Below are 17,764 nucleotides of genomic sequence, written 5' to 3' on the forward strand. Positions count from 1 at the left end.
CAGGACCATCAAGTCACAAGACTGAAGCGGCAACAAAGACTATAGAATGCTCCAAACCCCAAAGCATGTGCTATCGATGGATAGTGATTTCGAAGTTTTATCCTTTTCCAACATGGATTTATCGATGGATAGTAATTTTACACCTCCTGAATTTATTGACCCATTTTTTTTTAATGATTTCTACCTTACACGATCCTTGATGATATTCTAAATGTGGAAATATTTTGTATATACATAAATGTTTACACAATCAGACATCTATTTTGCGTTCAACCCACAACAATCAACAAAAACAAAAATAAGGAAAATTACCATCGATATACATTAAGAATATGAGTACGACAGGAGCAGCTTCAACTTCAGTCTTTGCTGTGCATTGAAGGATGTCCTCACAAGGTTAGTACAATGATGTTTTAATATTACATGAACGTATTAAGTCTAACCGGAGCAGTCGTGGCTTCAAGAGGAGTTCTTTCGTAATAATTTTGCAGCAGCAGTGGCATAGGGGTATGCAATTTGGTAGTATTATTGTTGATAATATAAATAAACAATGCAAAATGGCTTGCATATTGGTGTGTGCATGCTCTTTTTGGTAAGATTTTTGTTTCTCTTTATCCATTTTAAGAAGTAAGGGTTTAATTTCTTTTGTTTGCTGTTGTTTTTGTGTTCCAGGTACAAGATATATCAGGAGTTGTTACACATAGTCCAGGGGGATCACCAAGGGGCGACCGCTAATATTTCTACAATGCAGACACTGAGGTGGTGGTTTTTTTTTTTTTTTTTTGTTTCTTTTTAAGTGTCGTTTAAATTTCCTTATTTATTTTATGTCAGTTGCTGTTAATTACGTTTCTCTCTGCCTCTCTAAATGTTTTTATCCTTTTTTTCAATGAACCAGTGGGTGGCTCCACATCAGCACCAAAAAACGATTGAAATCAAAGTAGAATTGCGGGGAAGGCTGACAAATAAATGAGTCAGTAGAAATTTCGCGTTGACCCAACTGATAAGGCGTCTGCCTTAAGGGTACTTCTAATGAACAAGAAGGCCCAGCTACATCAGGGTTATTTCTTTTCCACCAATATGTCAGTAGTGAATGAAGATAAAAGTTTCCTAGACCAGGGGATGGTGGGGGTGGGAGTCCCAAAACTGTACGTGCTGGACTCCGCCTCCAATTTCTCTTGACCTTAATTCATATGGGAATAATTATTGCAAATATTATTCGACAACAGACCCAACACAATGAACGGATCTTTTGAGTTTCTGACACCATGGGATAAATGGTGTGGGAGTCCCGAAAATTGAAGTGGTGGACATCACCGCCAATTTCCCAACTTAGAAACGTATAAATTCATAAGACGATGCAGGACCATCAAGTCACAAGACTGAAGCGGCAACAAAGAATATGGAATGCTCCAAACCCCAAAGCATGTAGTAATTTTACACCTCCTAAATTTATTGACTTTTTTTTTTTTTTTCTAATGATTTCTACCTTACATAATCCTTGACGATATTCTAAATGTGGAAATATTTTGTATATACATAAATTTTTACACAATCAAACATCTATTTTGCGTTCAACCCACAACCATCAACAAAAAAAAAAATAAGAAAAATTACCATCGATATACATCAAGAATATGAGTATGATGGGAACAGCTTCAATTTCAGTCCTTGTTGTGCATTGAAGGATTTCCTCACAAGGTTAGTACAATGGTGTTTTAATATTACATGAACGTATTAAGTCCAATAGGAGCAGTCGTGGCTTGAAGAGGAGTTCTTTCGTAATAATTCTGCAGCAGCAGTGGCACAGGGGTAGTTTTAATATTACATGAACGTATTAAGTCTAATAGGAGCAGTCGTGGCTTGAAGAGGAGTTCTTTCGTAATAATTCTGCAGCAGCAGTGGCACAGGGGTATGCAATTTGGTAGTATTATTGTTGATAATATAAATAAACAATGCAAAATGACTTGCATATTGGTATGTTCGTGCTCTTTTTGGTAAGATTTATGTTTCTCTTTATCCATTTTAAGAAGTAGGGGTTTAATTTCTTTTGTTTGTTGCTGTTTTTGTGTTCCAGGGACAAGATATCAAGAATTGTTGCCTATAGTCCAAGGGGATCACGAAAAGGCAGCTGCTAATATTTCTGCAATGCTGACACTGAGGTGGTTGTTTTTTTTGTTTAAGTGTCGTTTTTTCCTTATTTATTTTATGTTAGATGCTTTGAATTACGTTTCTTTTTGTCTCTCTAAACTTTTTTGTTCCTCTTTTTCAATGAACCAGTGGGTGGCTCCACATCAGCACAAAAAACGATCGAAATCAAAGTAGAATTGAGGGGAAGGTTGACAAATAGAGTCAGTACAAATTTCGCATCGACCCATCTGATAAGGCGTATGTCTTGAGGGTACTTCTAATGGACAAGAAGGCCCAACTACCGCAGGGTTATTTCTTTTCCATCGATATGGCAGTAATGAATGAAGATAAAAATTTCCTAGACCAGGGGATGGTGGGTGTGGGAGTCCCGAAACTGTACGTGCTGAACTCTGTCTCCAATTTCTGTTGACGTTAATTCATATGGGAATAATTATTGCAAATACTATTCAACATCAAACCCAAAACAATGAACGAATCTTTGAGTTTCCGATGCCATGGGATAGATGGTGAGGGAGTCCCGAAAATTGAAGTGGTGGACACCACCGCCAATTTCCCAACTTAGAAACGTATAAATTCATAAGACAATGCAGGACCACCAATTTCAAATGGCAAGTATACCCCCCACACGTTATTATGCCTTTGACAATTATTATGTCACATTAAATACTATATCTTTTTTAGTCATTTAACATATTCAAAACAATATATATAAAAGTTTACCAGACACTCAGACACTGCTTCTTTTATTAAAAGCACGTTTACAAAAAAAAAAATTACCAAATACTTAACAATTTTATTTTACAACTGTTTATTCTCACAACACAGTAGAAGTAGTTTTTTTAAAAAGCACAACAATACCATACTAGCCTTAAATGTGCACACTTGCCGCAACAAGATTGGTAATTGTGAGCATTTGGCTCAATGGTTGAAGTTTTCCATAAAACCTTACAATATTTGGGAGGATCTCCGATCCGTCGCACAACTTCGGACAACTCCATCGTCCTCTGACAATATAACCCTGATGTGCGGGAAATAAAAGGTTTGATTAAATCAGCATCGGGAGAACCAATATTTGAATTTAAGGGCCGAATTAATGTGGGCTGGGATAAGTTCTCCATTGGGCTTTTGAATTTAAGGGCCGAATTAATGTGTGCTGGGATAAGTTGTCTATTGGGCTTTAGGGTTTAGGTCCGAATTAAGACAGGCAGAAAAATTTGATCTTGCTCGGACCCTATGATCCGAGTAAACAAAAGTAAGTCAAAGGCTCAGAGTTGACACTAATATAAACTGTAGACATTATTTAATAATATAATCACTGCAGTGTGGGTTCCCTCGGTAACTAACTTAACATCTAATCTAACAAAATCTATCATTTAACAAAAAAACACTGCGGCGCTGCACTCCTACAGGCACACAAATTCTACACTAGCAGGCACTTTTTCCTTGAGGTGTTGGATGGCATGATCTCTTGCATTCGCTTCCTCGTTCTCCAGTAGGTAATTGATCTCCATTCCCGTAGGCCAACACCAAAACCGGATAGGATTTATAACAATCTTCTCCAGTGCAACAGCATTCTTCACCAAGTACCTGACATGCTTTACGCAACACTTGTGACCCCGATACCCTGCTATTTCTACCACCTTGAGGCAGTGATGGGGTTGTTTGGAAACTTTCTCTAGTATTGCCATGTCCTCGTTGGAGGTTCCAAATTCCAACTGCAACAAGGAAAGCAAACAAGACCAGATTCAAAACAAACCCCGTTGTTCATTCTTTTGGTTCTTCGAGAATACAGGTAACAGAGAGATGAGAGGATATGAACGCACAAAAACATTCATACATATATCAACTTTTATTTGGTAACCTATCAATAACAAAGGCATACAATACATACATACCCCCAAAACAAGGCTGCGCAAGTCGGGAGCTGCCTTCATGAAAGAAGCTAAGCGACCAAGGGACAGACAGTAGTCGGCTTTTTTTTTAGTATGACGACATATTTTCACACTAAGGAGAGGGTGAGTTCGGCCAAGCAACTTAATTTAGTATCGAATTTGCCTTCAACGAGACTCGAACAAGAATTTACAGGAACATTTGGAACCTTTCATTTTTGCCTCTCACTTATAAGTGAAGAGGAATACCATCATACCATAATAATAAATGGCAACAAAAGATAACTACTTGACTGAAAAGAGAAATTAAACCAAAGACTACTACTCCTAATAACTCACGAAGTTCAACACAAACATAAAGGCTCCAAATAATTAAAGGACTTCAATTAAAAATTGAATTGGACAAAAAAGAAGACTACCGTGTTTTTTTAAAAAAAAAAACAGAAAATAGAAGGAAAGAAAGAATGAATGAATAAAGAAAAAAAAAACCACTAAAACAAAAATGGAAAACGGAAAAATAAAATTCAGTAAAGCAGAACTATTTTTGGATGAAGAAATTTAAGATTACTAAGGAATTTTAAAATGATTGAAATTTAAATGATGGAATTTTATTCTATAGAATTTGTGAATTTTCTTGTTTGGGTAACCTAAAAGAACAATAGAATTGAATATGGATTTTTTTTTTTAACTCTCAATCATAGAAATTGGAAAATGACACCTATTTACATGAAATTTAAACTTGGGAATTGGAGGTCCCAAATTCCAAAAAATTTTTCCATGCGGAAATTCAAAATTTCTCTATTTATGAATCCAAACAAGGGAATTGGTGGATGTCAATTTATAAATTATGTCTTTAATTCAAATTCCAAATTTATTTCCCTCATCCAAACATAGTGTAAGATAAAAGGGCAATTTCCGGCAACAGTGCCAACTACTGTCAAGAAGACAATTTTTTTAAAGAAAAATGACATAAACCCATTGAATTCATAGAATTCAAGATGAACCAAGGTGGAAAATAAAAGTGCAGTTAAATAGATTCAATTGTTTTGCAAAAAACAACTCAACAACAGATTGCAGTCAAAGAAAAATTAGTACCCTTTCTTCCAGTAAACCAACTTAAGAGAAATATACCATCAATCAAAGAATAATTCATAAGTGATCATCGCTTCTTTCTTACACTGTTCAATCAACAAACAATTAGACTTTAGACAGATATAAATATTCCTCCTCTTTCATTTGGGTGTAGAGGAGGAGGATCACCAACATGATGCTAAGGTAAAAGGCTTCAGCAGATATAAAATTCAACAGTACCATGCCTTGAAAACAATGGGTGAACTAAATGGCCATCCCGACATCCAGCAACAAAAGGCAAATATTAAGAGCAGTTTTCTGTTTCGAAAAAGCCAGCCCGACATCCAGGCAACAAAAAGAATATAATCATAGGTAATAATTAATCTACCTCATCTATAGGTCCTCTATTTCGAAAAAGCGGTTCAACAACGGACAATGCCTTTGCATGTTCGTGAAGATGGAACCAGAAAACCGCCTGCCCAAGCCACCACATGTCCACCTCTCTCCTCTCAACCACCACTTCATTTCTTAATTTTATTTTTTTTATTTTAATAGTGTCCTAATTTCTAAATTAAAATAAGTTTTCTAATTTTAGTCCAAAATAGAATGCCATTAAATTGATGTGTATCGGATAAAAATGTTAGATTCTTAATAGATACTTGTTAGTGCTTGGATTGTAATTTATGATTTTTTTATATTGATTTGATCATGTGATGGTTAATTTCTATTTATATAATATATATATATATATATATATGTTTTGTTTTTGAACAAAAATACATAAGTTTTTAGCTCCATTAATTGATATGAATTTTTGTTTTAATAATTGAATGTGTAGAAATTAAGAACATGGAACGATATAATACATGAAAATCATACTCGATTAGTTTAAACAATGTTATTTCGAATGGTACAACACCAATTTTGATGGGTTCAATCCGATTTCGGATAGTTTAACTCGGGAAGAGATCCTGGATCAAATTTCAACGGCCCGGATCACTTGATCATGGGCCTTTGATGGGAAAGATCCAGACTCTTTCCATTCAACTCCAATACTGGGACCACCCAATGATAAAAGTCTAGACCCGCCACTGGGTACATGTAGGAGCTACGAGAAGCTCAGGCATACATGAGGCTAGGTAATCTAGCGGTCGATAAGTACAACTGGAGTAGGGAAATGTGGGCCTATACTCTTATGGAATATGGTAGTGATCGGGAGGAGGAGGATGTTGTAATACCCCGTATTTAATAAAAAAATTATATATATATATATGTATGTATGTATGTATGTATGTGCGAAGTTATAATTTTATTGGGTTCCTTATATACGCTATGAGTAAAAAAAAAAATTTAAAAAAAAAAACGCGTATTTTTAACATGTAAGTTAGTAGGGATCCTTTCACTACAAGAAAATATCTAAGCCTAGCTAGTACTTTTAAACTCAAATTTCTCCAACTAGAGAGGTTTCTAGTGTTTGCCATCCTCATTGTAGTTTTGTAATTTTGTACATAACTTATATATGTATTAGATTGTTTTTGGTAGGCCCTAAAGTTATTTTTACTTGCTAATGGCAATTATCATTGCTATAGCCGAGCTTCATGTGGGATTATTTGAGTAGTTTTTGCTTATTTCATTTTTCTCTAAAGGGTGAGGTGGAAGTTGGTAATTAATAGAAGATAATAATTAGGGTGTGGAGGTGGGAAGTCTATAGCTTGTACGTATGGCTAAGTGTTGAGTTTTTAGTGAGTTGGCAAGTTGAGTTAATGTAGTGTGATGATTCATCCCCCAAGTTTGGAGAGGTGTGAGTCTATATAGGGTCATAGACTATGTATGTGTATGTATTGACATGCATGTGGCAATATGTTGTTGATGTTTTAGAGTGCTTACTCACTAGCCTAGGGGAATTTTCAATTATTTGTCTATATTCTTTCTTAAATGCTTCAATCTATCATTCCAAATGTTCCAATGATATGAGAACAAATGAGCTTCCAACGTCAAGGGGGACGTAAATGGCCAAATAGCAACAAGAGGTATGATTACATTCTATATAAATGAAGGAGAAGATCTGGAGAAGAAGAACGCCAAGCCAGCAAAGAAGAAATCCTCCTTTTCTCATATCCCTCCTTCTTTAGCATCCAATTTGAGTAGATTATGTAATGGCTTTTCAAGCTACTTTCATTGTATTTTGTAAATCTCATTTTTAGTGAATTACAAATATAAACACAAGTCTAGTGGACGTAGCCGAATTGGCAAACCACTTAAATCCGGTGCGTGACTCTGTTATTACAAGACTATACTCTCTTCTTCTTTACTCTCCTAGTAAGAGCTATGAAAACACCACACCAATCAATAAAAAAATAGTTAGTTGTGCAAGTCTAATTAACGTGACTACAAATGAACGGAAGAAAACAGCATTAGAAAGCCAAGGAACCAAAAATGGATTCTTTTGATCATCATCGCGTCAAGTTCGCCATTGCCAACCCAAGTCCTCATATCTTTATCATCAACTCAACCTCACCTCTCACTCAACAACTGCCACGCTTGGCTATTCACACTCACTAATGGCAACCACGACGAACGAGACGATGGATGACGTTGTGGCTATGCTCTCATGAGAGTCACTCCATGTGCCTCATCCATCCCCGCCAACTATCACCACCCTTGGTTATGATTTTTTGACAAACTGAGATGATGAGAAAGAGATGAGGTGTATTATGATGAGTGAAAAGGGAGAGCTGTGAGAGGAGATGAAAGAAAGGAAAAGAGTACGAAGCAAAAGCAAGAGTGAAAAGGAAGGAGAGAATGAGTAAGGAGAGCCAGATGAAAGAAAGTGATCAAGTGGAGAGAGAGAGAGAGAGAGAGATAAACCAGAAACCGGAACTGAGAGAGGGCTGTGGAGTCCATTCGACTCAACCTGTATCTCGTTGTGTATGGGTAAACGATTTCCATACTTTATTTATCCTCTCCATAATTGTTTCCTTTCTTATTGTTGTCTTGGATTGGCTACTGTTATCCAAAACTAGTTTATATGCAAGCTTCATATGCAGGTGTGTTTATTTATGCAAAACCAGTTTTATATGAAGAGCTAAAATATGCATATGCTTAAACCCTATTTTGGCACGTAAGAACTGGTATGATTATTTGGGTATTATTTCCTATTGGCTATATATATATATATATATATATATATATATATATATATATATATATATATATATTTATATTGTTGTAAAAAATGATATTCAAAAGGCTGCACATATGATATCAGTTTACTAATTGTTGGGATACTATCTTTTATAAATTGGTTTGTCAGTGAGTGAGAACATAAGGGAAGAGAGATGAGAAGAAGTAGAAGGGTGGGCCAAAATAAAAATAAAAGATGATGTTTGGAAAGGGAAAAGTTAGAGACATGATTTCATGTCTTGTGGCCTTTGAACCATGTATTTCACTTTAACAATTATCTTCTCTAACATGGATGTCTATTCCTTTCTAATAAAAACAGGTTGCCCGACCAAAATGGACGAGACATTGGAAAAATATATAGAGTGGTCAATGAGCAACGCCTTATATGATGGATTATAAATTACTACTTTGTTATTGATATTATGATTATATTACTTTTGTTACTAATCAGATTGGTTTATGTTGAAGCTTGCAGGTTTGTAAGATAAAATGTGAGTATTATGCACATGACGTATACATATGCATTGCAAAGCAAGAAAAAGAGTTGTGTTGTGTCAAGTGCTCACCTGTGTAGAGTATTTGCATTGTGAGGATATTCAAGGGCTGAAGTTTGCCTTGAATATAAAATAATGAACTTTGTATATGTCAAGTGTAGGGTACAATTGGTTGATTATTAAAATAATGAAATCTTGTATATGTCAGGCGTAGGGTGCAGGGCTGGAATATACAATTGGACGTCGGGGGAAGTGCCTGTTTAATAAAGTGGAAACTGAGAGTTTAATTACAAAAATTGGGTTTAAGGGATGAACGGGAGTTAACTTATATTCTAACGTATCCGGAGCCAAGTGGTATAAGCATGGTATGGGACGTGCAGGCTTGGGTGCCTTAGGTATGTGTTGACGAGATTAGAAGAAAGTGAGTACATTCATCCATCTCATTTGCATATATTTTATGTATTCGAAAGAATTGTTACAATTTAATTATTATTTTGTTAGTAGTTTTTGTTGTGAATTAGTTTGTGTGCTATAATTATTTCGTTGCGTATTTTAAAATTTTGTATGTAAGATTTTGTTGATGTATGGTGTAATTGTTATAATTTAATTTAATTTTCCACCATATCTTGGTTGTAGAATTTATTTCTATGGCTAAGATATGACTCACACCCTAACTTGTGAATATTCTTTATTCGCGGGTCGGGATGTGACAGAGGTGGTGGAGGCGGAGCTGGATTTGGAGAAACATTGGTTTCTGGATTCCAATAGAACACCAGACCACCAGACTCATCCATCACACTTCTCCACGGTGCTGGAAGTGTGGGATCGATGGAGGCCAACCACAGATCCACGGTGGTTCTCTGGCTCTAGTACCAATTGATAGGATCAGACATGATAAAAAGGGAAATTGCAAGAAAGTAAATGCAGAAATGCAAAAGGAATTAAAGTAAATTCATATCTTCATTCACCCTTTCTCCATATCAGAAAAGGGGTTTAAATGCATCGAAAGATAGAGGTATGGTTTGAAATCTAAATGGGCCTAATGGTATCTTTTATGTAATGACCCTAATAGATAACAACAACAATAGATAATTCAATTGGTCTAATAGAAGCCCAATAACTTAGAGTTGCATCAATAATTATTCCCATATGAATTAGAAATTGGAGACGCAGTCCAGCACAGACAATTTCGGGACTCCCACACCAACCATCCCTTGGTTTAGGAAACTTTTATGTTCATTCAGTATTGTTGCATCAGTGGCAAATAAATAATGTTGCGGTAGTTGGGCCTTCTTGTTCACTAGAAGTGCCGTCAGGACAGACACCTTATCAGTTGGGTCGACGCGAAATTTGTACTGAGTCTTTTTATTTGTCGGCCTTCCCCGCAATTCAACTTTGATTTCGATCGCTTTTGGTGCTGATGTGGAGCCACCCACTGGTTCACTAAAAAAGTAGGATAAAAAAGTTTAGAAAGGCAGAGAAACGTAATTAAAAGCAACTGACTTAAAATAAATAAGAAAATTTAAACGATACTTCAAAGAGAGAAAAAAAAAAACACAACCACCTCACTGTCTGCATTGGGCCATCCACTCCTGATATAATGTGTACCTGGAACACAAAAACAACAACAAACAAAATAAATTAAACCCCTACTTCATAAAATGGATTTTGCATTGTTTATTTATAGTTGATAATAAGGGTAACAATAATACCACCAAATTGCATACCTGTGTGCCACTGCTCTAGAATTATTACGAAAGAAATCTTGATGCCACGGCTTCTCCTGCTTCTGCCACAACAACTCCTGATGTAACTTGTCCTGAAACACAAAAACAACAACAAACAAAAGAAATTAAACGTGTAGCTAATAAAAGGATGCATTCCCCTGTGCAGTATTACCAAACAAATAAAAAGTTCTTTGTAAACTTGACCGGCCTGTGCTGTATTACTAAACAAATGAAAATAAAAATTCTCCAAACAACAGATTTACCTTTCAATTGGAAATTCGCCATTGTTATCCATCTCAAGGGTTCAGGGTTCAAACGGAGGTCACTCTCAGAAGCTTAGGTTTTCGCCCTTTTATTTCTTTTATAGAATGAGTTGGTGATCTTGTTTGAATGGACATGGAGATTATTATATAGTGTTTGCTTGGCGAAGCTAGGGTTCCTATCACAGTGTAGTGGGGCCATGTTTTATTTTCTGCCAGCATTCTTCAGATGGCTTTAGGGGTGAGTAGTGTTGGAATTTTAATCTTTGGAGAGAAGTGTTGGAATCTTAACCTTTGGAAACTCAGGAATGAGTAAATGCGAAGCTTAACATTTGGAGAGAAATGTTGGAATCTAAAGGTCTTCGCCTAAGCCGATCAAAAACAGAATATATGGAGTGCAAGTTCAATGCAAATGGAGGCCAAAATGAGTTAGGGGTAAGGATCGAAGATCAGGAAATACCAAAGAGCGACCGCTTTCGCTACCTAGGATCTATCTTGCAAAAGAATGGAGAATTAGATAGAGACCTCAACCATAGAATACAAGTTGGATGGATGAAGTGGAAGAGTGTATCTGACGTGTTGTGTGACCGCCGTTGTTGGAAGTATGCCCACAAAGCCACTCATTTGATGTAATAGCTTTTTGGAATACTTATTATGTTAAACTTTTATATGTTTAATGGAGGGCAAATCTTATTGTTAATCACTGTTTATTGTATCATGTGTTTAAGCAATAAGTGAATCCAAGGAATGTATTTGTTCTAAGAGATAAGTGATCTAAGTGAGTTAGATTATCGAGACCTTTCTCTTATGTTCATTCCTAAAACGTTCCTAGCCATAGGATTGCCAATTGGGCATTGACAATCCGCTAAGGTTAGTATGTGTTATGTTGACTCAAGCGTGAGTATGACTAGTCTCAAGTGATTTGGTGTTGGACACTAAGACAGACACATAGGTGCTCGAAAGAGTAATCGAGTACACTGAACTACGATCAAATCAGAGTTCGAACATACATGTCATGTAAGAACTCTAAGGTTGCAATATGCAAAGTAGTCCTTTGACCTGAGGCATCATAGATGTCTAATGGTTAGGTCCTTGATCTTTGATCCTGTCAATGGCATTCCCTCGGAGTGTCCACGGCATTGTTGGGGTCAAGCTATCTAGTCATGTAGACATATGAATGTACAACAAGGGATCTCTAACCTTCCATGGTGGAGGGAGAATACTCTAAGATATGATTCTAAAGTCTTTGGCCAAAGCAAATGAATATGACTAAAGGAAGGATGTTCCAAATCATATTCAAGGGAATCATATAAGAAAGTATCACATTGGATAGTAGACATGAAACAAACTATCACTTAAACAATGTGATTAAGAGTATTGTATTAGAGAATGACCGTATTGCATTGTAATTGTAACTGGATAGGTTCTCCAACCACTTCTAGTTAGCTTGGGTAACCATGACATGCTGCTAGGCGTCAACCATGGTTTGTGGAAGCCCTAATGGTTAGCAAACACTAATCAATAAAAGGGAGAATTGAAATGTGGTTTCAATTCACAATCGATAGTTAAGAGTAACATCGCCCACTACCTCGCTAATTGGAACCTAATGGATCGTACACCGAGTAAGGATGTATGTGAAGAAATTATATGAAATGGATAAGCAATTAAATGGTTTAATTGATGAATGGTCAAGATTAATTAATTAGTTAATTAATTTTACGAAAGGTTCGTATAGGGCTTATATGTTGGTTTTGGGTTTCGGGGCCCAAAAGCGTTTTGGTCCAAAAGGCCCATTATGTTTAAGTTGTATGACAACTAAAACAAAATGAGCAAATAGCCCAAGAATACCAAAGAGGCCGGCCATTAGGGTTGGATGGGCAAAGTTTGCTTAATTGCAAGTTTGCCACTCACCAAAGAAATGAAGTATAAATTCAACTTTATAGCTTCAAGGGTTAGTTAGTTGAAATTGGGTGAGACATTTTCTCTCTATTTCTTCTAAGAGGCCGGCCATTAAAGGAAGAAACATCTAGCAATCTCTTCTTCTTTTAAATCATCCATATCATCTTCACAAGATACAACCTTGGTGAAGAGACTTAGAGACATCAAGCTTTTGGTGTTGTGGAGAACAAATCCTTTTTCCTCAAATCATCAAAGGAGCACTAAAGGGAGGAAAACACAAGAAGGATTCAAGGAGCTTGGAGGTGACTTGAAGGCCCTCCACTTGGGTGAATCCCTTGTGTAAACAAGGATGAGCTTCAAGGGTAAAGAATCACTAAATTCTTCTTTCTCTTTAATGTTGTTAAAGAGTTTATTTTGGTTCACCATATACTAGGCTTTGAAAGTCATGGGTTTTATTGAATTGTTTTTGGATGCATGCCTATATTAATGAGTTAATAGTATGCATATGTATTCAAATGTTCATACTTGTTCTTAGCTAGGACAAAATTTTTCCTTCAGCCGTATGCCACTGAAACTCAGGGAAAAATTTTATAGGATGGCTTAAGACCGACGATGTTGTATGGCACAAAATGTTGGGTGGTGAAGTATCAACACGTACATAAAATGAGTGTAGCGGAGATGAGAATGCTTCGTTGGATGTGTGGGCACACGAGAAATGATAAGATTAGGAATTAGGATATCCGAGGTAAAGTAGGAGTAGCCGAAATTGAAGGAAAGATGAGAGAAAATCGGTTACGGTGGTTTGGACATGTGTAAAGAAGGCCTACTGACGCTCCGGTTCAAAGATGTGACTACATGATAGAGGTTCAGGACCGAAGGGGTAGAGGAAGATCTAGGAAAACTTTGGAAGAGACCCTAAGAAAAGACTTAGAGTACTTGGATCTAATGGAGGACATGACACAGAACTGAGCGTAATGACGTTCTAGGATTCATATAGCCGACCCTACTTAGTGACAAAAAGCTTTGTTATTATTGTATTCTCCAGATGGCTTTAGTAGCTTATTCAAATAAAACCCAGACGTTGGCCATGGAAAAATTTTTAGAGAGAGAGAAGGGGAGATACAACTTTATTTTATTATTTTTTATTAAGTCGGTACGAACAGTTTGAAATCGAAATCGAAATTCTTTGCAACCTCGGGAGCAACCCCAGATTTTGGCCATGGAAATATGTTAGAGAGAGAGAGAGAGAGAGAGAGAGAGATTTCCTCCTTCATTGCATTGCTTCCAAGGGACAAGGATTGTCTGCCCTCTCATTTTCCATGTCCTTTCATGCCCTTCTGTTTTGTGTGGTCACGGTTAAGTCACGTTAACATTTTATATTATTTTTTTATAAAAATAATAAGACAAAAATGAATAGTAATATAAAATGTTGACGTAATTTAACCGTGACCACACAAACAAGAGGGCATGAAAAAAGGAAGGACAGACAATCCTTGTCCGCTTCAAGATTGAAATTCTCAATCTTTATTGCTCCACGTAGATTCTCAATCTTTATTGCTCCTTACCATGGCCAACTTTATTTAAAGTTGTTTCTCCCCCTCTCTCTCTCAGAGGCAGATGGTTTGCCCTTCTGTTACCGTGCTTGTTTCATCTCCTTCTATTTGTACAGTCATGATTAAGCCACGTAAACATTTTATATTCCTATTACTTTTTGTCATATTATCTCTATTAAAAAATTAATATAAAATGTTAATGTAACTTAACCGTGACCATATAGAAAAGAAGGGATGAGAAGCGATAACTAGAGGGCAGACAATCTGCCTCTCTCTCTCTCTCTAATATTTTTCCATGGCCAACGTCTGGTTTTATTCGAATAACCGTTTGACAAATTGGCTGGTTTTTTTCAGTCTGCTGCATGCTTCATATCAAAACCAATCAAATATTCGAATGTCACTGAAGCAGGTGTATGAAAAGGAAATTATATTTTTAATTAGTCATGTTAATGAACTTCGGAGTACACAAAACACATTCGAGTACACAAAATTCCAATTGAGGGAGGGAGGGAGAGAGAGAGCGAAAGGATTGTGTTTGGGATTTGGCATGGCGGCTGAGGCACATTAATTATTTTGAATTAAGGATACATTAAGAGATTACAATCAATATGTAATCTAACATCAAGTTTATTTTAAATTTCAATCTTATTAAATGATTTAAGTTAAAAAACCCCTTTATGCAAAAACTTGAGAAAATTTTATTTAAATCTATGTAACATATTTCTACACCCAACTTACTTTTTGCATCCATTTGATTTTTAACTAAACTATTAATATCTCTTTAAACCCAAATTTATTATCTATTATACCCTCATAAAGAAGTATTGAATTGGAGTAGGAGCTGCGTAGGGACGACTCCTTCGATCAATCGATTTCAACATGCTTCTAATGTTAATTGAAACACTTTCTTTCTTTCTTTCTTTTTCTTTTTTTGGTTGAGCGAGTGATAGTCTGAAGCATTATTCTTAGGGCCTCTGTAGGGACGAAGCTAGAAATTTCTTCTAGTGGGGGCAACCCGAAAAACAACTAAGAAAACCTTATTATAGTATGGCTTATACTCAATATGATAACATGGATGATTTCAAATGATGATGTATCACAATTTCAATGTTACAAAAATTTCAGTATAGTAGTGAAATTTTACATTCAGTTCAATCATAATTTGACATGATCATCCAGAACAAAACACAACCAGATTCAAAACAAACCCCGTTATTCATTCTTTTGGTTCTTCGAGAATACAGGTAACAGAGAGATCACGAGAGGACATTCATGCATATATCAAGTTTAACTTTGGTAATCCATCAATAACAAAGGCGTACAATACATACATACCCCCAAAACAAGGCTGCGCAAGTCAGGAGCTGCCTTCATGAAAGAAGCTAAGCGACCAAGGGACAGACAGTAGTCGGCATCCACTAATAATTCCAAATGCTTTAGATTTGATAACGAGGGAAACGCATAATTCTGATTGTAGACCTGAAAGCCAACAATAACTGAGTAAGGGACGCGACAATATTTGATCTCAACCAAATAACATGGGATAAGTATGCTAACAGCTTGCCTGATATCCAGCTTCAGGGTCTCTAAATGAGAAAGACGGCATGAGAGTTGACTGAACGCAAGCCTTATGAATTCAGCAAAAGTCCCCCCCTTGTAAATGGATACCTCAACCAGCAATGGCACGTTATTGAAACTCAAATCTATTATCGGTCCAACATCAAGAAGAAGAAATTAGACTAGATGTTAACATGGATTTATCATATTGATGGAAGTAACAGCTCCTGCATAATGCCGATGCTTGTCGCAATAGAAAAATGCAAATTATTGTACTAACAAAATAACTGTCCATGTATACTAGCTCTAATAATCTTCGTAGTTGCTACAACTTGGTACCACCAAGTGAACCAAAATCACAAGAAATAGAATTCAGTACTTGACTTGCAAGATTACTCTCAGCACCATCCTTAGAAACCTCGAGAAACTAAACTCATCATTCAAACTGTTACCAACTTTGATGGAAAGCCCAGAACTATAACCTCACTAAATTATATGAACTTGAAAAATCATCTGTTGCCTCCTTTAATGGAAAGTCAAATATAATTATACAACAGGGTCAATAAAGTTTCTAAGCTTTCAACAATGATGTGAGTCAACAGAGACCATATCTAGCTTAAGGTTCAACTCTGCCTGCTTCTGCATGGCTATGGTTCTATAATTATTTTAACTTGTAGTTCCACGTCAAAAAACCTCTAACCCTCTCTCGACAAATCTTTTTCCTCCTAACTAAGAAGTATACTTTAGACATCAAAGAAGGAATGAGTATAGACAACAAAAATGATAAAATCTAACCCCAAGAAGTAAACAGAAGTCATTTCAAGACTAGTCAGCTTAAATTAATCTCAATATGTTGATAGAAAAACACTGAGTACCCAAGGCACCAAAAAAAATCTACCACTGCTCCACCCAAAAGCACATAAGTACAGACAAAGAAAGAACCCACCACGCCTCCTCAAATATATGTGAGCAGTGGAAGACTATATATCTCTGCGTACTTTGAATGGAAAGAAAAAGAGAAAATTTAAGATACCTTGACATCATTAAGCACATCAAGCAACCTCTTAGGGTCTTAACAACCTTCCCGATTCGCAAGTCCGATATTATGAAAAGTCTAATAAGAAGATCCATGGTAAACTTAAAAAAAACACACTAAAATAAAATTACATAAACTCATCAAATAAACTATAAAAAAAACACACTAAAATGAAATTACATAAACTCATTAAATACACTTTATTCTTCAACCACAAACTTTATTATTTATAGAAAAAAATAACATTTTAAAAAAATTTCTGTATTTTTTTTAAATTTTTTTGTATTTTTTAATAATTTTTCTGTATTTTTTTTATAATTTTTAATATAGTTAATTAATATGGACTGTTGGATTTGAAAAATATTCAAATCCAAGAGCCAAGGAGTTGCCACGTGGCCACTTGCCCAGCTTCTTGGTCAATCAGTTTTGAGCTGGCCCAGAGACCAGCATGGGTTGGGCCCCAGGTTGTTGCGCGGGCTGGAGGTAATGGACAGAGTGCTGGGCTGTTTTATGGACTGAGTGCTGGGCAATGTCCACTCCGGTGGACTTGCTCTCAAAGGCAAATGGTCTGCCCTTCCGTACCGTGCCATTTCCTTCTCCTCCTATTTGTACGATCACAATTAAGCTACATTAATATTTTATATTTCTATTACTTTTTATTTTATTATCTCTATTAAAAAATTAATATAAAATGTTAACGTAACTTAACCGTGGCCGTACAAATAGGAAGGGATGAGAAGAGCACGATAACTAGAGGGCAGACAATCTGCCTCCCTCTCTCTCCCTCTCTCTAATATTTTTCCATGGCCAACGTCTGGTTTTATTCGAATAACCTTTTGACAAATTGGCTGGTTTTTTTGCTGCATGCTTCATATCATAACCAATCAAATATTCGAATGTCACTGAAGCAGGTGCATGAAAAGGAAATTATATTTTTAATTATTCAT

At 36.1% G+C, this 17,764-nt stretch overlaps 2 protein-coding genes across 3 annotated transcripts in view; both read right to left on the bottom strand.

Annotated features, from left to right (window-relative positions):
• LOC126592399 (uncharacterized) overlaps positions 1-17,764 on the bottom strand; it is a 31,341-nt gene that overhangs the window by 12,417 nt on the left and 1,160 nt on the right. Inside the window, exon 2 of one of the 2 annotated variants that reach the window (XM_050258105.1) lies at positions 16,815-16,895. The exons of the other annotated variant lie outside the window; for it this stretch is intronic. The gene's annotated coding sequence lies outside the window, so the exon portion shown is untranslated. The remainder of the gene's footprint in view (positions 1-16,814; positions 16,896-17,764) is intronic. 2 annotated transcript variants of the gene reach the window in all.
• On the bottom strand, positions 3,402-4,114 carry LOC126592499 (uncharacterized). Its single transcript, XM_050258191.1, has 2 exons — positions 4,044-4,114; positions 3,402-3,863 (listed from the first exon to the last, which is right to left on the bottom strand). Exons 1-2 carry the CDS (start codon positions 4,080-4,082, stop codon positions 3,552-3,554), a joined length of 351 nt encoding a protein of 116 aa, XP_050114148.1. The 5' UTR covers positions 4,083-4,114; the 3' UTR covers positions 3,402-3,551.

The sequence above is a fragment of the Malus sylvestris genome, chromosome 2 (genome assembly GCF_916048215.2).
Source record: "Malus sylvestris chromosome 2, drMalSylv7.2, whole genome shotgun sequence".
NCBI lineage: Eukaryota > Viridiplantae > Streptophyta > Magnoliopsida > Rosales > Rosaceae > Malus > Malus sylvestris.

Coding starts and splice junctions, on each gene's coding strand:
- LOC126592499 (XM_050258191.1), bottom strand. CDS start 4,082: ATGAAGGCAGCTCCCGACTTGCGCAGCCTTGTTTTGGGG. Junction 3,864..4,043: donor TGCGCAGCCTTGTTTTGGGG/GTATGTATGTAT, acceptor TCCTTGTTGCAG/TTGGAATTTGGAACCTCCAA.